At 36.6% G+C, this 23039-nt stretch overlaps 2 protein-coding genes and 1 long non-coding RNA gene across 3 annotated transcripts; all 3 read left to right on the top strand.

Annotated features, from left to right (window-relative positions):
* The first annotated feature begins 3713 nt into the window (after window positions 1–3713).
* Window positions 3714–4598, top strand: LOC130996672 (uncharacterized). The gene is made up of 3 exons (XR_009092714.1): window positions 3714–4128; window positions 4234–4304; window positions 4385–4598. It is a non-coding gene; the product is annotated as an uncharacterized LOC130996672 (long non-coding RNA).
* A 5868-nt stretch (window positions 4599–10466) lies between these two features.
* LOC130996671 (uncharacterized) lies at window positions 10467–11796 on the top strand. The gene is made up of 4 exons (XM_057921970.1): window positions 10467–10717; window positions 10854–10960; window positions 11363–11592; window positions 11693–11796. The coding sequence occupies exons 2-4, from the start codon at window positions 10863–10865 to the stop codon at window positions 11701–11703; spliced, it is 339 nt and encodes a 112-aa protein (XP_057777953.1). The 5' UTR covers window positions 10467–10717; window positions 10854–10862; the 3' UTR covers window positions 11704–11796.
* Window positions 11797–15897: 4101 nt separating this feature from the next.
* Window positions 15898–19336, top strand: LOC130996670 (uncharacterized). The gene is made up of 3 exons (XM_057921968.1): window positions 15898–16768; window positions 17811–17979; window positions 18689–19336. The coding sequence occupies exons 1-3, from the start codon at window positions 15971–15973 to the stop codon at window positions 19135–19137; spliced, it is 1416 nt and encodes a 471-aa protein (XP_057777951.1). The 5' UTR covers window positions 15898–15970; the 3' UTR covers window positions 19138–19336.
* The last annotated feature ends 3703 nt before the right edge of the window (window positions 19337–23039 follow it).

Below are 23039 nucleotides of genomic sequence, written 5' to 3'. Positions count from 1 at the left end.
TTTGCCAAACCAAGCCAAGAAAACCGACCAGACCGAGTGCAAAGCATTACAACTCCAAAACAAGTGATCCATGGTTTCCATATCTAAACCGCACAAAATGCAACGGTTTGGGCCAAAAAAACAGGGCTTAATAAGATTGTCCAACGTGGGCAACTTCTTATGAATAATACGCCAACAGGTCAACGAACGACGTTCCGGAATGAACTTTTCCCAGATCCATTTACCCCACACCACCTTCGGAAAATTACGATTTTGAATCTCATAAGCAAGAGAAGCAGTCACATTCCCACTAACCGAGGGTTTCCAGAAACGAACGTCCTTCTCATCCCCAATCGGAAGCAACAAAATATCCACCACAATGTCCGGATAATTGATAATAAAATCCTCAGTAAAGTGCCAAATTCCCTCATAAAAGTAATCACTAACCGCTTGATCGAGGAAATCCATCATAAAGCTCGGAATATGAAGCCTCTCCATCAGCTTATATCCCAGCCAGTCGTCACGCCAGAAATAAGTATGCTCACCAGTGCCAACATAAGAATAAGAGTCATCAACCAGGTTATTCACAAGGCCCCGAATACCAGTCCAGACGGGAGAGGAAGCCAAATAAGTTTTAGCATAGCTAAAGTTAGTCAAATAACGCGTGCAAAGAATCGCAGGAGCAAACTCCCTACCCTGAATAATTCTCCAAGCAATCTTCATTAAGAAACTTTTATTCATTAATATTTATAGATATAAAATAATAGCAAACAACAAAATATAAACATACATAGATTCAAAAAAATTAGTTAGATAAAATAAAACAAAATTACACATTAAACACCTCGAAAAAACCTATTTTGCCCATAAATTTCCTCTTGTTATTTTTTAATTAAATAAACAAAAATACATAATTGAATAAAATGTTAGAATTAGGAAAAAAGAAAAATTGAAAATTTTTGAAAGACGGATTCTAGTTTTTTTTTTCTTTAAATATCATTACTAAAAATAATTATTAGGTAATCATCCATTTTTCCGTAAATAAGTAGTAGTAGTTTTTTTCTTTAATTATTAGGTAGTCATCCTTTGTTTTAGGTAGCCGAATTTTTAGGAGTTTGTGGTTACAATTTTTCCATGAATTCCAATTATATCCTTGCAATTGAATAAAATTACATTTACTTTGCTTTTTATATATATAAAGATAAAGATTCACAACTCGAATATAGATTGATTGCAAATTCGAGTTTTAAATCTAAAATTCACAACCAAGCTATGTATTAGTTGTGAATTATGGGGGTAAAATAGTAAGTGTGGTTATTTTTCAAAAAATTTTATATTAATGAATAGTTTTTATTTTTGTTATTTCAATTCAAACATTTTCAAAATTTTACTATTTATTTTATTATGGTGTTTTCTCTTTGCTTGTAAATTTATAATGAGAAAACGAGGGATAAAAAAAAATCACCCTTTAAGTCTCTCTTTTATTTTTCTTTAGTTTCTACTCCCCCCGTCCCTGAAATAAGTTCATCTTTTTCCATTTTGGGACGTACCCCACATAAATTCCTCTTTCTTTCTTTCTATTTTTGGACAACTACCCCACCACTAATAATATTTTATTTATTCTTATTTTTCACTTTTTCACCACTCCCAATACTAATTATAACACATTTTCACCTTTTCATCACTCTCAATACTAATTAGTATAACATATTTTTTTTCCACTATCAATACACTTTACTATTTTCCTTAAAACCCGTGCCGTCCCCAAAGAGGAACTTATTTTGGGGACGGAGGGAGTATAAAATAGAATTTCACTCTTACTCATTCCTCATTTTCACTATAAATGAAGAATAATATTACCTCTTCATTTCTGGTGTGATAATGTTATCCTTCATTAGAGTGAAAATGAAGAATGAGTAAATGCTAAATTATTTAGTAGAAAATTAGGGAAAAAAAAGATTTAAAGAATGAAATTTATTATTATTATTTTTATGATAAATTTGTAACCAAAAAAAGCACCCCGTAGAATTACGTATAAAATATCTAGCACATTCCGAAATACTACTAGAAAACATTAATGGAAAGTTTAGTATCGATTAGCGATCCAGCGACTTGATCTGACATATATATTGGTAGGACTCGAATTATTTTGCACGTGCGAAAGTCGTTGCAACGAATTTCATTCAAGTAACATTAATACATGTATGTATCTAGCATACGGCCTTTCAAATAGTAGTATCAAAAGTTTATACTGTTGCACTTTTTCGGATGAAAATGCACTCTTATAGTGTACTAGAATTGCTTATATCTCATCATCGATCAACGTCCAAAATATTATACGACACTATAAGGTATTTAATTAATACATATCAACAATAAATCTAACGTCCAAAAGATACTCTCACAGTTACATATTCTTTAAAAATTTATGTATCCAAAAAAAAAAGTAGTAAATATAATGCCCCCTACTTCAAAAAGGAACGGAGAAATTTTCTGTGTACAGAGTAAAAAAATAAACAAATATAATAATTCCTTCCGAGACATACAAGCGATAAAGATCGACTTCTCTCTTTAAAAAGCGATCACAATCACCACTAGAGGTGTAATCGAGCCAAGCCGAATCGAATAATGGTATGTTCAAATTTGATTTGTTTAGTATCGAATCAAATCCCGAACTTTATTTGTCGAATACTTTGACTGAGGCTTACGAACTTAATCGAGCCTACACGAACTTTCTAAATTTAAATTTATGTTCAAAATATTGATTATTTTCTTCTGAAAAATAGATTATTTCATTCAAAATAATAAATATATTAATTATTTTCTTATAACAAATAGAGTTTATTAAAGATTTAATATAATAATTATTATTATTAGTAGATAAATATAAGTCGTACCTACTAATAATTTATATGTTTCAAGTTGAATAACTTAACGAACGTGTTCACAAGATAACGAGTCGAATACTACCAAGCTCAAGTTTCACTACAGGAAAACAGACCTATTGCGACATACACATATGCGACACTAGATGTATGTGTTGTAAAATTACCACGCTTATGCTTTTAGTGTTGTATATTTACGTCAATTCTGCGTCATCTAAATATTGTGTCATATTTTAGTGACACATATGCGACGCTTGTTTTTATGTCTCAAAATTGTGACATTTTACTTGCGACACCTCAATAAAATGTCATAATTATACCACATATTTAAAATTGTGTTGCATTAATGTCGTATATTTACGTCAATTGTGCGTCATCTAAATATTGTGTTGCAATTGAGTGACATAGATGCGACATTCATTTTTATGTCTCAAAATTACGACAATTTATTTGCGACACCTTCATAAAATGTCATAATTACACCACATATTTAGAATAGTGTTGCATTAGTGTCATATATTTACGTCAATTTTGTATCATCTAAATATTATACCATATTTTAATGATAGAAATGTGACACTCATTTTATGTATCAAAATTGTGATAATTTATTTCAAAATCATATATATGTAGAAAATTTAGACAAGTTTTATGATAAAAAATGTTTGATGGCCGAAATATATCCACGAATAACTAAATATATATACCAAACTTAACTACAAATTTATTACTATTATAAAAGGTATATTCTTACAAATTTTGGTATATCTATAATATCCTTAATTATTTTGATTTCAAAAAATAATTTAGTAATTTAAATACACACATTTAGGAGTTATCTATTTTAGTATAATGACAATAATACTTTACTTTGTCTTTGCACCTTTCTTGCATTGTTATGCTGTGATTCTTAATTCATGAGAATAATTTCTCACTATGTGCTAAACGAAAGCATTATTTTCTGCAACTTGATTTCTTTTATTTTTTAGCAGCACCGTATTATTAGATTGCCCCTTACGTATTCTAACAAGGTAGTGAAGTATAGTAGATGGTATATAATATTTGTGTTTATTGGCACCCGTTGGAAAGAAACCTCGACATTCTATTGGACCAATGCTTGACACTATTGTTCTAGAAACTCAAAACCAGAATCACACAGATACTGATTCTGACTTGGATGAATAATTCTCTGATAACAATTCGGGAAACAGTGATAGTGCTAATGATCAGATACAAAATGGTGAAGATTATGCCAATAATCAAGGTAAATTTTATTGTTGTAGTTTTAATTTTTTTTATTTCAAGTTATTATATATAACTATGCTAATATTTAAAATACTTATATTCCTATCTTTAATCAATTTATTAGATGAGAGAAGAAATCAATAACTCGGATGAGAACAATATGAATATTCGTTTAGATGATATGCATCTCTCCAGGTATTGTTATCGATATACTTTTTCATTTAATTTACTTAATATATGTACAAAATATAATTTATTTTGTTAAATTTATGTAGGAACAAAGGAAAAGTGCAACAAAGAAAAGCAAGAGGAGGTCAAAATGATGTTGAATTTTCATTGTCGCTTATAAGATTTACATTCTTGCATAGTTAGATAATTTAGACTTTGATATTTGATGTTAGATATTTGAATGATATGTTATTTTTCAATTTGACATTTACACAAAATTTATTTTTATATTTAACTAATTGATATGCTTATTTCATTCGAGTGATATTTGTTGTATTGATTCTAAGAAATTACTCACTTGAGTGTCGTATAAATGATGCAAAGTCAGTGACATAATAACAAAGTGATGTAAAAGGTGTATTATATTTATGACATTAACTCAAGTTTTTGTATCATATATATTATGTTGCAATACAATGCGACATTTTCACTATGATGTCAAATGTGTTCCAAACAATTACGTCAAATTAATTATAATGTCACAAGCGAGGATATGTCATTTCAATTAGTGTCGTTTAAATGATGCACAATTTATGACATAATAAAAAAGTGATGCAAAAAAATGTTATATATAATGCGACACTTGTAAAAAAAATTGTAACAGATGTTATATGTCGCAATATTATCCAACGCACTAAATACGATGCTACAAGCGTCGTGAAATTTCATGTCACATTAATTTTAATGTCGCAAATAATGATGCATCGTTTCAGTTTGTGATGCACAAAGTGTCGTATATATTATGACACAAATTACAAAATGTCATAAAAAGTGATGTCATAAAAAAATTTGTAACAGATGTTATATGTCGCAATATTATCCAACGCACTAAATACGATGCTACAAGCGTCGTGAAATTTCATGTCACATTAATTTTAATGTCGCAAATAATGATGCATCGTTTCAGTTTGTGATGCACAAAGTGTTTACTTAACAAACTTTTTTAAACGAACTTGAACGAACTTTTCTGGAGTCGAGCTACGAATAGTTTGCGAGTGACTTGATTTGTTTACAGCCCTAATCACCATCAATAAAATTAACTCGTTACCAACCGATATTAGAGCATCCGCATCGCTTACACGATGCGGCCTACTCGTGTAAGGCCGCTATCGTGTAAGGCGATGCGGGCCTTGCCTACACGAGGGCTACACGTTCTAACGTGTAGCCCATTTGGCCGTTGATGAATGGCGCGCGCCATTAAAAAAAATAGAAAATTCGATTTTTTGAATTTTGAATTTGAAGGCAGCTTTGACTGCCTCGGTTTGCGTGCAAATTTGATCGTTCGATTTTTTTTTTCTTCTCTTTATATTCTCTTTTCCTCCTTCTTCTTCCTCACTTTCACTCCACAATTCTCCTCTTTCAATCTACACCTTTCAAGCCTTTTCTTCTTTTTTCTTCCGACAATGGCGGAATCCGACCACGGTTCTTCGTCTGATTCATCCGACGGTGTAGCTCACGCGATCATGGAAGAGATAGAGTTGCAGAAACAATTGCTTGCTCAAATCTACACCCAACCGACGCCGGAGCCGGGATGTGTTAAACGTCCCCGGTCTTACGTCCACTGTGATCGTGAGGATGCCCATCTACGTCTTATGCAAGACTAATTCAACGACAATCCGACATACGGACCTACATTTTTCCGACGGCGTTTTCGAATGCAAAAGGAGCTGTTCTTGCGCATCGTCGAGGTTGTTCAAGGTGAAGATACTTACTTCCAGACGACCACTGATGCAATAGGTCGGGACTCTCTCTCCCCTTTGCAGAAATGCACGTCGGCTATCCGCCAATTAGCCACTGGCGTCAGTGCGGATACTTTTGACGAGTATCTCAAAGTCGCCGACTCTATCGGGCGTGTATGCCTCAAGAAGTTCTGCAAGGCTATCATCCGGGCTTTCGGAGTCCATTATCTGCGCCGTCCAACGCCGGAGGACATCACACGCCTTACTCAGATGCACGAGGTGCGACATGGATTTCCCGGGATGCTCGGGAGCCTTGATTGTATGCATTGGGGATGGAAGAATTGCCCTAAGGCGTGGCACGGCGCATATACACGCGGTGATCAATGGGCGCGAGCCAACCTTGATCTTGGAGGCCGTTGCATCCCACGATCTGTGGATTTGGCATGCCTTCTTCGGTGTCGCTGGTTCGAACAACGACATCAACGTTATCAACCAGTCGCCTCTCTTCGCTGATGTGTTGGATGGAACGGCCCCGCTTGTGCTCTTTCAGGCGAACCATCGCTACTACTAGATGGGCTACTACTTGTGCGACTGCATATATTCGGAGTGGCGTTGCTTCGTCAAGAGTCCACCGATGGCGACAAATCAGAAGGAGGCGAGGTTCAAGAAGATGCAAGAATTGGCACGAAAGGATGTCGAACGTGCCTTTGGAGTCCTCAAGTTCGGTGGGGAATCATTCGCAATCCCGCGCGGAATTGGTACCTGGAGCACCTCCGGGACATCATGCTGTGTTGCATCATTCTCCAAAACATGATTGTGGAGCACGAAGGTGAAGGAGCAACCAATTGGAGAGATGATGACGCGGGACATGGGGCGTCTAGCAATGACTCGACGGAGAGTGGTCGAGCAACCCCAGTTTCCTTCGAGGAATATGTGCAAAGAGATACCCTTCTCCGAGATAGGCAGTTGCACGCCGCGCTCTAATATGATTTGATGGAGCATGTTTATGCACATTTCGGACCTCTAGGGCCGGAATAGTTATTTGTAGGATTTGTTTTTATTTTATTAAATTTTATGTAATTTTTAGGATTTCAAAATTAATGCAATTTTAATTTGAAGTAAATTGTGTGATTTAAATTTATGAAATTAAACTTAAATGAAAAATGGAAAAATCAAAACTAAAAAAATCATGTAGGCTATCATGTAAGCAGCCTCTTTACACCATGTGGTCCCCCCATAAAGTAAGCTATCATGTAACACCAATGCGGATGCTTTTATCTGGAAGGATTGCTGATTAATTTTGCGATACTCGTCATTTAAATATCCGAGAGATCTATATTTATTACTGGAAAATTTTTCATACATATCTGTGTTCGGATATATTCGGTGAAGTATTTATGTGTCAAACTCGTATAGTATATGTGCTTCACTTTTTTGTGGGCGTCGTTATTGTCATGGAACACATCCCTTCAACTTCTGTCTTTTTATATTGAGGGGCCTAAACTCTTGTATTAAATTATACTACATCTTATAGAAAGTTTCCCCACCTAATAATTTTCATCACTGTACAACGTGTACAATTTGATGTTTCATGAAATAAAAGACCAAAGGTATTGTGGGGGAAAAAAAAATCATTAATTTTGCTTGTGGATAAAAAATTAGTTACAAATTCAATATAACGGAGTATATAAAAACTAGTTATGTTCTTGTGGGTGAAGAAAGTTTGCTCTTTAAGTCATTTTCTATAATTTATTTAAATATTTTCAAAATGTAATACGTTAATCAAATTGCTCATACGTACATTCGAGCAATAGTATCTATAGTTCACGTATTCGTGCAGTGTTACTGTGCGAATGTGCAAATAATGTTCATCCATTAGATGTCTTGAAGGCCAAATGAACTTATTTTTAAATTTTTTATTTAAACAAAATGATAAAATAAATATGATTTGGATATATATCATTCAAAAAAATATATTGAACTATATGCTTATAATATATGTTTTGTACATCTTGAAATATCTATATCATACATAACTGATACTAATTAATTATCATTTATATTGTTTTTTTTGGATGAATTTATATACTTTACACTCATTATAAATTAATAAAATTTAATTGTTATTTCAACTATTGAAAATACAAAGTTGAAAACTAATTTTAGATTCAGAATCTTCATTGAGTAATTGATGTGAATTATCTTTTTAAAAAGAATTTGCATTGCTTATATTTTTATTTTATTTCATATTTATATCTATTTATGTATTCAAAATATCGTTTAATTTCGATGTTCGCAGTATATCGCACGAACAGACATACTAGCTAGTTTCTAAGAACCAAGATAGACTGAATATATGTAAGTGGAGCAGAAACATTATTTCATGAGCAGAATCATATTGTAAAAGGAATTCTTTCTCCGGAATAAAATTATGAAAATAGTAACATTTTTTTATATTAAAATATCCTTGTAGTATGTAACAATGTAAAATACATTATTACACATTTTTTTCGATTTACATGATTTTGCTAAAATGTGTAATCATTGCAAAGGTGTGTAGGGGAGAGAGAGAAAAAAGTGAGAAGAAAGAGATGGCAGACGATGTGGATTTCAATATCTCCGTAGTGGATGAGCTAGTTCGAGCAATTATTGGACGCGAAGACGGATTACATGGTTCCGATCGTCTATCCTCTTCCAGATCATGGACGACGCGCTGGCAAAGGAGTTGTAGCTAGGTAGAGGCAACAGATCGAGGGTGTGAAGACAAGGTAGCGCCAAAAGAAGAGAGATGATGGTGGAAGTCGTTGTTGGGACCTGACACGGGTGCATCAACGTCGCGGATGGGAGAAATGAAGGTTTGAGGTGAGGGGGTTGCAGGGGTGAGAGTTTGAGTTTTTTTTAATCATTAAGGGATATTGATATATTTACACAAAAGGCTAGTATTTCCAATCACTACAAGAATTGAGCACATAGACAACACAAAATAGACAACATAGTTTAGTAAATATGTTGTCAATTACTATATAGACAACTAACATAGTCAAATGTGTTGTCTATAACCACAAAAAAATATGGTCATAGACAACAACAGATTCTGAAATAGGTTGTCTATTACCGCTATTAGACAATAGTTTTTATTTTGTGTTGTTTATTAGCACAATAAACAAGCGGTGGTCCTGAAACTGTTGTCTTTATTCAATACCTATAGACAACTGTTTCAAAAATTTATTGTCTATTATATCATTAGACAACAAATATTAACACACTTGTGTATTTTTAGTCATAAAAAAAATAAACTCTCGCCGATTCTTTTTAAAATATCGATTGAAACAGTATTTCTTTTTCTCCAGACTCTATTTCTCGTCCCCAGACCCCGACTATGGAACCTTATTTTCTCTCTCTCTCTCTCTATTCCCACTCTCTGCCGCCCCCTCTTTCCTTTTTCACCTCCGGCGATTTCACCGTTCATCTTCACCACCGGCACGGCGAACGCTGCTGGTTGTTGTCCTCTCTGTCCACTCCCAATCTCTGAATCACAATTAAAATCCCTAATTTCATCTAGGGTTTTTAGCCTCTCGAATTTTCCAACCTTCCGACGAGCATCACCGTCGCCGTCGTCGCCGCGTCTTCACCCCGCCTGAGCCGCGACGCAGCTGCAGGTACTTCCCTCTTTCTCTCTCCATGGCGGCTGTTGCGGATTGCTGCTGCACATGCAGCGCCCGCGACCGCGCCTTCGCTGTGGCGTGTGGCCGCTGCTGCCCTCTCTTATTTCTCTCTTATAGTTGGCTAGCTGCCGGACAAGCTAGGGCTGCTGACCGATCTGCAGTCTTCCACATAAACTCCAACAGATTCTACAGCCTTGTTTCTGAATACCTTCAAAAAATTGAAGTTGCTTTTCGAGCTGGATTTGATCAACAATCGTTTCGTCGGGTATGATTTGATTTCGATGCTTTCAGTAGTTTAGTTTTTAATTCAGCTCAGTTTCATCTCATGTTTTAGTTTGTGATTCTAATTTGTAATCTCCTTGATGCCTTATTCATTAGATCTTAAGTTATTTCCTGATTATATTTGTCGGATTTTGTGGTTGGTTTTTTCTGAATTGTTTATTCGTTCACACCATGTGTTCCTTTTTTTTTGCTTGAAGGATAGTTTAAAAACTGAAACAACTAAGGAGCACGAATGAAAAAAAAGAGTGACGAGCCATATCTGTGTATGACTAAACTGTATTACAATATTATATTTATACTTGGGAGTTTTAAAGTCCATTGTTGGGGCTAGTGGGAGTGTTATTTTTTAAATTGGCAATTTGAAACCATATTATATGTTTGGATGGCTGATGGGAGTGTAATATCTAAAGGTGATTTGCATGTTTTTATTAAAGTATTATTTATAAATTTTAAGTGAAGTATTTCTTAATTGAGTTTAGTGTATTAACTGAATTCATTAAAACTAAAACCTCATCAATGTATTTGGTTCAGCTACATAAATTTTCTTACTTGTTACATTAAAAGGTTAGGAGGCAAGGAGTACTTTGTTCTTAAAGACATAATGACATTTCTCCCTCTAGAATTTACTTCTTAATTTCTTATTCAGTTGTGAATTATTCCTCTCTTTCCATTTGTCTTAGGAAGTCTTCCTACACTTGCCACTATCCCCATATATATTGGGTTTTATAGAGCTCTTTCTAATACAGCAGATGAGGTAAACTCCCCCACCATCTTGTGCTTCCCCCTTCAGTTTCTTTTTCCTTATTTTAAGAATAAGTTAGGCTTTTCTGTTGTATGTTATGCTGAACCCTTTATTTTTTTTAATTGGTCTTCTAACTTTAAAAATCAAGCGATTGTTAATGGAAGGCTTCTTCTGGATACCCTCACTATCTGGTCCGACAACTGTTGCTGCTAGGAAAACTCTGGCAGTGGTACCCCTTGGCTTTTCCTCTACATTGTAAGACTTATCGTCCTTCTATATCACAGATGTGCATGACTTGATGTCTGAGGTTTGCACGCATGTTTGTATTGGGCTAATGTGGTTGAATACCATTTGCATGATAATTTACTTGGTAATAGATCAACAAGTCCTGTTAAAATATTAAATTTGAATTCATATGTAATATTTATATTCATTACGTGATGTACAAAAAAGTTTTTTGTGATATGGAAATAGTAATGTTCAAGTGAAATCCTATTAACCAATCTTTTTTGATCTTATTTTAACTATGCGGTGGTATCATCTTTAATAGGTCTCTATGAACGTGATCCAGTCCCTTCTAATTCTTTATTTGAATCATATTTAATCTCTTGACTTTTTATTTGAATCATATTTTGTTATTCTGTTCAAAATCTCCAGGTTTAAACAAAGAGAGGAAGAGATGAGGAAAGCTGAGGAGGCAGCAACTAATGGGCTTCAGATTACAAATTGCAAAGTAAATAAAGAAATGACTCTACTCGAGGGACATACTAGTTCTTCTAACATTGATGGCTTTGCTGTGAACGGTAATGAAGTAAACTCAGAATTGAAGGATAATGAGAGGTCATCTGCTGATAGGGAAGAAACTCCTGATAAGAGTGATGATGAAGGTAAATTATATATATATATATATTTCTTTTGTTCATTTAATTTTAGAAATTTAGATGATTTTAAATCTTACAGTTGTTGTATGTTATTTTGTTCATGTAGATGGAAGCTAGTTGGATGGTTCAATTTATTGGATGCTTGGTGGTGAATGTTCAAGGTTGGAGATATTAGAGTTTTTTTTTTTTTTGTAGATAAATGAAGGCGTAGTTAGTGATGATTCAATTGTAATGTCTTTTGATGAAATATAAACAAGATGTTTGACTTTTATTATATCAATCGAGTTTTTATTAATGGTTTCTGAGTATTGTTTGGTTATTTGATATTTAAGTATTTAATTTTATCACGTATGTTAGTATTACAAAATAGAGGATTTGAATATTATAAAAAAAATATTTTAAATTCGGTCATAGAATAGACAATAGACATTACATGTTGTTTATAATAATATAAACAATAGATATTACATGTTGTTATTAACAGCTCGGTCTATTGTCTATATTATCATAGACAACAGTTTATAACAATTGTCTATCACCACTTGTTTGTTGTCTATGTTCACATAGACAACAGATAATATATGTTGTTTATTATCTTCTGACTGTTATCTATGTTAGAATAGACAACAGATAATATATGTTGTCTATGAGCACCCCAGAATAGACAACACCGATGACAACAACAGACATTTTCTATATAGACAACACTAAATATCTGTTGTCTATGTGCTCAATTCTTGTAGTGAATTGTTTATTTACATATAAATATTAGTATTTTCTTTCACTATGTGAGAATGGATAGATTGACATATTAATTTACTTTAATATCCTTACACTAAAAATTACATGACTAGATGAAAAATTCATGTAAATCGTATAAATGTGTAAGGGCATAATAATAAAAAAATGGTAACGTGCAGATCCACCCCTGTAGTGAAGGCCCCTAGAGCGTATACCCCATATTCTCAACCTTGACCCAAATACACCCCCAGAATCCATAAAAAGGGTGCATTTAAACCCAACAAGAAAATGGTCGTTTCTCGCCGTTTACTTTTTTTTTTCCTGAGTGGGACCTATTTACGCGGGTTAGCCTTCGATTCCGCCATGAATGGCTACAATCAGCTGCATATGTACAGCAGCAGTGTCGCTTTGTATTAGAGAATGAAATCCGCCGATTTGAATCTCGACGCCACCTGCTACTTTCGAGTGATGGAGGCTTACTTGAAAATGGGGAATTTCCAGAAATCCATAGCCATCTTCCAAGAATTTGAGAAGATGAAATTGAAGGTGAACGAGTCGTCTTCCCAAATTATTCTCGGATTTATTGCATTTTCTATGAGGCATTAGGCAAATTGGAGAAGCCATTTGAGGCACTAAAGTTCTTCAGAGATGAGGAAGAAGGGGATCCAAGAGGATCACTCTCACTACTCCACATTGATCAGCTCCTTCATGAATGCCAGTGAATTAGGCATGGCAGAGGAGCTGATGCAGGAGGCTGAGAGCAAGAAAATGCTAAGTGATCCGGCTCTTCTGCGTAAACATGGAGAAGACACTAGACGTTGTTGCAACCATGAATCGCGTAAACATAAGAGTCGCCGATTGCATCTTCTGCGCGATTGTGAATGGATACGTTAAGAAAAGAGGAGGTCGAGTTGCAGTCCAAGTGTATGAAGATCTTGTGGACCAGGGGCTGGAGCCAGGGCAAGTAACCTACGCCTTTGTTCTATCCACCTACGTTCGTCTCGGGCTGAGATGCTGTTTGCAGAGATGGAGAAGAAAAAAATAACGCGGGCCCCACTCAAAAATAAAAAAAATTAAGTAAAAGGCGAGAAACGACCATTTTCTCGCTGGGTTTAAATGCACCCTTTTTGTGGACTCTGGAGGTGAATTTGGGCTGAGATCGAGAATGAGGGGAGGAGGGGGGATATACGCTCTAGGGGCCTCCACTACATGGGTGGATCTGCATCTTAACCCTAAAAAATAATTACTATTTCTATATAGGGTTAAGTACCATTTTCCCCCTATCGTTGGCGTCCCTATCGCGCCTAGGACCCTAAAGTCAGGGTTAGCACTGTTTACTACCTCAACGTGGCAAAATCAAAGCAAATACACCCTTGCGTTTTAACACCGTTAAAACGCTGTTAGAAAAATATATTTTTTTTAATTTTTAATTCAGGTGGGCCCCAGCTCTCTCTCTCTCTCTCTCTCCTCCCTAGTTCTCTCCACCACCGCACTCCTCTCTCTTCCAAACCACCACCGCAAGCTCCACCACCCTCTACCAAACCACCGCCGCACGCCACCACTCCTCTCTCTCAAGCTCCACTGTCGGGGCTCCTCCACCGCTGTGCCCTAGCATCCCTCATCCCTCACCAACTATCGACCTTTCTCTATTCCTCTCCAATCTCGTCTCACTCTACAGATCAGATTTTTTGAAGAAAGCAGCGGCAACGCCGTCGCTATCACCTTGAGCACCCTCGTCTCTGCTCTCTCTCACTCTCCATTTACCCTCTATTCCAGCCATCACCGCCACCTGTAACTCAAGCAACGGCCCACCCTCTTATCCAAATCCTAGATCTTGACTCTACTGTATCTCAAGCAGCGGCCCACCCTCTTCTCCAAATCCTAGATCTCGGCTCTACTGTATCTAAAGCAGCGGCCCACCCTGATCTCCACTTGAATTGCGATTTATTTTTGCTATTTCTTCAATTTGGTTGAAGGGGGAGACGACGACGCCTAGAGAGAGGAGAGAGAAGTAGAGGACGGGGATGTGGAGGGAGGCCGGGGAGAGGATGAAGGCAACATCGTTGTTGGATAGGAGGGGTTTCAGGGAGGCGGTGGCGGTGGTCTGTAAGAGAGAGGAGTGCGGTGGTGGAGAGAACGGGGGAGGAGAGAGAGAGAGTTGGGGCCCACCTAAATTAAAAAAAAAAAATTATTTTTCTAACGGCGTTTTAACGGTGTATTTGCTTCGATTGTGCCACGTTGAGGTAGCAAACAACGCTAACCTTGACTTTAGGTTCCTAGGCGCGATAGGGATGCCAACGATAGGGGGGAAAATGGTACTTAACCCTTCTATATATTTATCTATATGGATATAGTTTCCTTTTGTCGTATACATAATGTTATAACACAAAACCTTGGGTACAACCGGGTTGCACCCTGACCCACATCCTGATCTGAATCCACATTCTGACCGAAACCGTGTAAATGATACTTTTCGGTTACACAAATGACATTGCCTATAATTGACACTATTCAGTTTTACAAATGACACTGTCTATAATTGACATTATTCAGTTATACAAATGACGCTGCGTAAAGATGACACTGTAACATTGTAAATGACATTATTCGGTTATACAAATGACACTATAATATTTTAATTTCATAGTGTCATTTGTAATCGAATAGTGTCATTTACACGATTAGTGTTAATTATACACAGTGTCATTTACAATATTATATATAGTGTCATTTGTATAACCGAACAGTGTCAATTACACGATTCGGATCAGGATGCGGGTTAGGATCAGGGTGCGGGTTAGGATGTGGGTGATAATGCAACCCGATTGTACGAAACAATCAATTGTACCCAAGACAAGCTCATGTTAGAATTGGATATTATCTCTATTTTTTATATACTCCCTCCGTCCCACGAATCTTGACACATATTTCTTTTTGGGTCGTCCCATGAATCTTGACACATTTCTAAATAAGTTAATAATTATTACATTCTCATTCCTACTTTATCACTTTTATTACCTTCTCTCTCATACTTTATCACTTTTATACTTTATTAATTACACACTTAAAAAAATACTCCCTCCATCCCACTCCAAATGTCTCATTTTCTATTTTGAGTTGTCCCACTCCAAATGTCTCATTCCTTTTATGGCAATACACACTCTCTCTATACTTAATATTTAAATATTTTTCAACAACCCACTTTATCTACTTTAAACCCACTTTATCTACTTTATACACATTTCTTAATTTCCGTGCCCCAAAGAAAGAAGACATTTGGAGCGGGACGGAGGGAGTAATCTACAACTCCTTAATTCTCGTGCCGAAACCAAACGTGTCAAGATTCGTGGGACGGAGGGAGTATTATTAAATTTATGATTATTCCTCGATTTCGGTTGTTAAGAAAAATGACTTTATAATTTGTCCTCATGCAACCTCATGTATAAAATGTGGTATATGCTACTCTAAGGACTATGGTGTACTATATCACCTACTATGCAATTTAATTAGGCAATAACTCATGCCTTGGAGCGCTATATATTTATGTGCCCTAAACATGCAAGTGTTTTTTATCCAACAACATAAACTACCTTCCCTCCCACAGTTCTCCTCCTCCTCCTCCGCTAGTCCCTTAAATCTGAAGATGACCTGCACCGCCCCTGACCACCACCAGATGATCTCCGCCCGGACCCTCGGCAACCTCGAGCAAAGCTGGTGCCGCGCGGTTGCGTGCGGCACCGGCACCACCGTGCTCGCCCTCCAAATGGACAAACCCCACTCCAAACTCCCCCTCCTCCACCAAGTACTCAAAAAGCTCCTCCACTCCCACCCCCTCCTCCGCTCAAAGCTCCACTACAACCCCACCACAAGGGACTTCTCCTTCCTCACCCCCGCCGCCGCGCCCCCGCCCTCCGTCGAGCACCACGATATCCCGGCCACCGCGCACCTCCTCCGCCGGCTGTCGACCAAGCAGACCTCCGACCTCCCCCCCTGCCACCTCATCATGGAGCACGAGCTCAACGACAGCCTCTGGCGCAGCCCCAGCAGCTTCCCATGCAGCGGCGCCGACGTCATCCACGCCGCCTTGTACGCCCTCTCCGAGAGCCGGTCCATCGTGGTGCTCCGCCTCCACGCCGCCGCGTGCGACAGGACGACCGCGGAGTCGGTGCTGCGCGAGCTGATGGAGCTGGTCGGGGAGGCGGAGGGAGGCAGGAAGGTAGCCGGAATCGAGAACGAGGGCGAGGGCGGGGCGGGGATCGAGGCGCTGGTGCCACGTGGGACGGGGAAGAAGACAATGTGGGCCCATGGCGTGGACATGTTGGGATATTCGTTGAGCTCCTTAAGGCTCACGAATTTGAAGTTCAAGAATACGAAAGCGGCCAGGTATTCCGAGGTTGTACGGCTTAAAATGGACACGCATCAAACTGCTGCCATTCTTGCTGTAAGTAGACATCTTTTCCTCTACATTTCCAGCCTCGTGTTCTTTCTTTTCGATCATCAAATATGCATTCATTCGGCTTTCTCAACCACTTTGACCGTAAAGCTGCGCCAATTAATATTTCTCACACAACCCTACATAATATTTTGCTATGCTATATTTGGGGAAAAATTTAAGACACGGTATATTTGCCCACTGTCCTTTGCATGTATATACTGTATACATCGATGTAGTACGTGCTATTTGTGAGTGGAAAATAAATTTCATTATATATATTAAAAATATGGATAAAAAGTAACTCAAAAGAAAAAATATGGATAAAAAATAAATGAATTATGATGGAGCAGTGTAAAAAATGAAAAGTGCGCTTATTTTTATAAGATGATCCAAAATGACAAAAAATGCTGATTTTAAGAGGAGAGAGTATGTTTTCAGAAGAAGTGTGAATATATTTCTTAATTTACTAATCATCAAGTTAATTAGGAGAAAATGTTAATGGGGGTTAACTAGATTTCATTGAATCAACGCATATCTAATGTGTATCGATGTAACAAAAGTGTCCATATGTGTGATGGCTTGCAGTAATAGAATAAAGTACTATGAAATAAATAGACCTAATGGTAAAAACAGGACTGTAACTTTTAATATTTTCAAAAAGAGGACTATATATTACGAAATTTGAAAATAAGGACTATATGTTACGAAATTTGAAAATGAGCACTATAACTTTTATTTTTTACATTTATACTCTTATCACCGGCAGTGATGAAAGCTATCGTCCTTATTTTGATGTGTTAAATAGGATTGTAAGTATAAAAAATGAAAGTTATAGTCCTCATTTTCAAATTTCGTAATATATAGTTCTCAATTTTAAATTTCGTAACATATAGTCCTCTTTCTGAAAATATTGAAAATTACAGTCCTGTTTTTACCATTAGGTCAAATAAATAGCACTATATTTGGTAATTGAAATTTGAAAGTGCTTTAAAGCGTCATTTAATTAAATCATCCATCAAATTAATGTCTCAATTTTGGATATTTTTAGGGCTGCAAATCTAGAAGAATTAAACTGTGCGGGGCACTAGCGGCTGCTGGGCTAATCGCCGCCCATTCAATGCGACTTGAATCCGACAAGGTGAAGAAGAAATACGGAGTCGTAACTCTCATTGACACCCGCTCCCTTCTTGACCCATCTCTTTCCATTCATCATTTCGGTAAGATTTTTTTATTTTATTTTGGGAGAAGTCATACAACTCCCTAACATATTTACCTTTATATCTTTTGATTTTGGACTGTTAGTCCCTCAACATATCATAAATAGTGCAAAATGCCCCCTGCTCTTAACGGACATTTAACACCGTTAAGTATTTTTCATTTTTTTAAATTTCTTATTAATATTTTTACTATAAACATATAATTTTTTTTGAATTTAAATTTAAATATTTGTAATATTTTTTTAAATAAAATCATTTTTGAATACACACACTTTGACTGCGTTCTTAATTATCGAATTATTTCTACTTCCATATATCATGTATGCTTTTGGGTTTTTAATTAATACAAGGTTATCTTTGTTATGTTTTATTTTATATACTATATATTAATTGATATGATTTATTTATTTTTGTTTATAATATATATGTATATTAAATCTCATCTAACTTTAACTGTTACAAGAACGCAGTGAAGGTGTGTGTGTATTCAAAATACTTAACGGTGTTAAGTGTCCGATAAGAGCAGGGGGCATTTTGCACTCTTTATGATATGTTGAGGGGCTAATAGCCAAAATCAAAAGATAGGGAGGTAAACGTGTTAGGGGGTTGTATGATAGAGGGTTATTTGGTACTTTACCCTTTTATTTTTATACGAAATATCCATCTTCAAAAAACAATGAATTTATTTATTTTTCTTAAAAATTCGAAGGATACTACCAGCTACCAATCCTGAACACACACACCATAAACGGCGGCGAAGAATTGTGGGACTTAGCCGTGAGGAGCTACTCGGAATTCGCACGTGACAAGAAATGCAACACGCATTTCTCGGACATGGCGGATCTGAACTTCCTGATGAGGAAGGCGATGGAGAATCCGAGCGTGACGGCGTCGGCGTCGCTCCGAACGTCGTTGATATCGGTGTTCGAGGATCCGGTGATCGACAACACGAGGGAGATGAAGCGGGAGATCGGCGTGGAGGACTACATCGGCTGCTCCTCGGTGCACGGCGTGGGCCCCTCCGTCGCCATCTTCGACACCATCCGCAACGGCGAGCTGGACTGCGCCTGCGTGTATCCGGCGCCGCTGCACTCCAGGGACCAGATCATGCAGCTCGTCGCTCACATCAAGAAGATTCTTCTTGATGCCACTTTTTGAGATTAATTAATTAATTATTCCTACATAAAAATATATATAGTTGTTTTACTACTATGTTCAATTTTTGTTGAGGATGTTTTGTATTTGAATCTGGGCATACTTGTACCAGTCATGCCTCTTCTAGAAATATCTAAGTGTCTTTTTATTTTTCATGAAAAATTATGAAGCATTTAAATCAGACTGTATCAAGAAATTTTTGTTGTTGCAGGTAAGCGTGGGGTGGGGTAAAATATACTCAGAGTCGTGTGACTCTAGGATCAGTATTTCTAGTCCAACAATAGCTAACTGTTTTTGTCTCACTATCAGCATGAATTGAATATTTGCGACAATATCAAAATCATTGTTCATAATATATTTTTAATTTATTTGTTAAGAGAATAGGGAAAAGCAATAATAGTGTCGTACGGTACACTATATATATTCATCTATTATTATGCTCCATTCTTATCAATTTTGTCATACCTATAATATTTGTACTTATTCGATTTTTAATGATGGTTAGGTAAACACATATTCATGAGGAACTGTAACCTTTGGCCTTACGAAAACTAATATATTGAGACTATAAATTTTGTACAATGATAAAATGATTTTGTGTTAGTGTTAGAAATCCTTGACATCATTTAATGATACGCAGCAGAAATATAATCAAAGATGAGATTTAGATTTACAATTGAATCATGTGTAGAGATAATCACACAACAGTATAGAAGAACTTACTTGTTGTGTGGTAAATGAGCGTAACGATTCCTGCAGTTGAATCCACCACTAGAGGTATCCACGTGTATGTAGACTCGATACAAGAACAATTCCAAGTACACGTCTCAATCAAAGAAAGTTAGGAAATCTCCGATGGAATACTATAGTGTTCTAAGGCTCCATTCAGTTAAACAGATAAGAACCCATGGCAAAGTGTAGCATTTGTTCGGTTCTCAATATTAGTATCGCAACTCAATTCAAGATACAATCATAGATGAGTAATCTCTTGATTTTCAATCACACCCTCCCCCTGCGACAACAATTATCATAGGCAATGATTACTTTTCTAGCCTTCACTTTTTCTTTTGGAAGGTGTATTCTTAGGATAAGTCAGTAATTTGCAATAATTTAATATTATTTAATTTTATAAATCAAATATATTTTTAATTATATAAAAATTATCAAATCAACCTAACAACATTTCTTTAGTCAAGATTCAATCTTGATTTATCCAATATTGTATCTCATTATTATTTTGTCTAAAGAACCGAACACCACCTAAGTATTTTCTCTCTTATGTTTTCACGTATCTGACAATAGAAATATATTCCTACACTTATAGAATAGTAACCGCATGTAACCCTAGGTTAATAAGCCGAGCTTTTCTTTTGTCTCCAATTAATTAAACCAATAGTCTAACTATTTACTAATTAATTAAGGTTATTAGAATATATCAAATATATCCTAATCTAGTCCATTAAATATCTTTCAATCTCCCACTTCAACTAGTATTAGATTAAACATCAAGCATTATATCTTTGTGTTAGGTCCGGAGGGTCTCGAATAAGTGTATGGGAGGGGGGGAATACACCTATAGGCTATTTTTCGTGAGTTAAAACGAAACTTCAAACACAAACTGACTCAACCTGTTTACTGAAAAGAGTTTTGTCGAAACAGGGTTGACGACTGATACTGAATACTCTTCAGTAAGAAGTTATCAGTTAAGTCAAAGACTTTAACTGATACACGTAAGGCTTCAGTCGAGTTTGATAAACAGAGATATGTTATGAATCTTACTGACTATCAGATGATAGATCAGTTAGACTGATAACACACGCAGTGGAAAACTTTTATTTCGAAATAGCCTGTGTAATTAAACACGTTGTCAGTCGTTAGGTTTTTCTTTGCAATTAATTAGTTTTCAGTTCAAGAACGTAAGAGCGCAAGTAAGAATGGAAGTACTGAAAGCTGTAAATAACACAAAGATTTTTACGTGGTTCGAAGAACACTTCCTACATCCACGGTCGGTTGATCAGACCAACAACTTCACTGGGCAAGTGCTTACGGGTGCACTGCAAACCGATGCTAGTGCTTACGGGTGCACAGCAAACCTGAACGTGTACTTGCGGGTGCACACAAACCGAGACGACTGAAGATCCTATCTTCATTGCCAACGCACCTGGTTGGATTTCTCACTCCTAGCGCACAATGGGCACTAAGACCTCACAGAGACAGAACACCGGTCTGAACTCCTTTTCGACACAAACACTCAATTCGGTTGATTGAAGAGAGGTTTGAAAACTTGCCAACTAAACCACAAAGAACAAGTTCTTTGCAGTCAGTTTTACCTAGGCTTTGGATATACAATATTTGCCTAAGGTCTAAGAGAATGTATATAATCATTGATTTATGCTTAATTGTTCGTATTTTGGGGAGTTGATTGTGCCATGTTTGAGTTAAATATTCTGGAATTTGGTGCGTTTATGAGTCTGTTTTATGCTTTGCAGGAGATTTTGATATAATAGGAGAAAGAATGATATTCTGGAGATTTTGGATTAGAATTGCGTATTCTGCCACAAACTGGTGTCCAGAGATGAAAAGCCCACGCCAGAGCAGAGCTGATAATCCCGCGCCAGAACTGACCAAGCTCGACAGAGCTGAATTGCCATAGCCAGAGCTGACTTCCATAGTCAGAGCTCACCATCTCCAGAGCAGAACTCATTTGCCAGAGCAGAGCTAGAACTCGACAGAGCTGAAGCTCAGTCACCAGAGCGGACTTTCCAGACTTCCTTTGCCAGAGCTGGAATTCATGTGTGCAGAGCTAAATCTACAGAGCTGGTATTTATTCGTCCAGAGCTGATACAATTCCAGAGCCGACTCTCCAGAGCTGATTATTTCTACAGAGCTGATATATCTACAGAGCTGACTTCCAGCTCTGCCATGACCGCCAGAGCTGCCAAGACTTGCCGAGCAAGTTATCCTGAAGTCCCCTGTGCGCGCACGCTGCTTTGATACTTATCTTTTAAGCCCAATTTTGATGGGCCGTTTTGAGGGTTTTTAGGGTTGATCGATAGTCTATATATAGGGTCAATGTTCTTCATGAAAAATAATCTTTTAGCCTTCGTTCCAAGAATAGCTTCGACCTTAGGCAATCAAAACAATCTTAGTTTTAATTCTCGTTTTAGATAGTTCTTCAGTTTTGAGTTTTAGTTAGTTCTTAGTTAGTTTTCAATTCAGCTTTAGTTAGTTCTTCGTTCGAGTTGTAATCAAGTGACAGATTTGCTTCTCGACGATTTCGATATTTATTTTATTCACGTTAATTTCTTGTTTTTACTTTAATTTTGCTTTGCTTTAGATTATGCAATTTCATTTCTGCCTAGTTAGATTAGAAGCCTTTAATTTACAAGTATTTAAATTCTTAGCGTAGTAGCGTTTAAATTCAACTCGCCTCGTTAATTCCTTTACTTTATGCTTTTAATTCTGCCTAGGGTTTTAATGGTTAATTTTCGCACAAGCATTAGTTTAATTCTATTCTACCTAGTTAATTTTAAGATTAAGTTTTTAGTTAAGTTTAATTTACAAGCATTAGTTAATGGTTCTTTTCCGCCTAGATAATTCTTAAGTTTAATGTCTAGTTAAGTTTAAAACTTTATTGCTTTTCTCGTGATACAATTAGAAGCCCTTTAAGATCTTCCTTGAGAGACGACATTGGGTCAACTTACCATTGCTAGAGTGTCCTTGTCCTATTGCAAGTCAATCTAAGGGTGTTTTAGGTTGAGTCAATCAGCAGTGACTGATTTTTGGCTTAGTGATTCTCTTCTTCGATTCAAACTTTGGGGAGGCTTGGTTTAGTTGAGTAACGAATTCGACAGCGTTTCAGCTTATGTTGTTGAATCGGTGAAGATTGAAGTGATCCTCGAGCG

This window comes from Salvia miltiorrhiza, chromosome 8, assembly GCF_028751815.1.
Source record: "Salvia miltiorrhiza cultivar Shanhuang (shh) chromosome 8, IMPLAD_Smil_shh, whole genome shotgun sequence".
In the NCBI taxonomy this organism is placed as follows: Eukaryota; Viridiplantae; Streptophyta; class Magnoliopsida; order Lamiales; family Lamiaceae; genus Salvia; species Salvia miltiorrhiza.
This window is presented reverse-complemented; position numbering and strand designations above follow the sequence as displayed.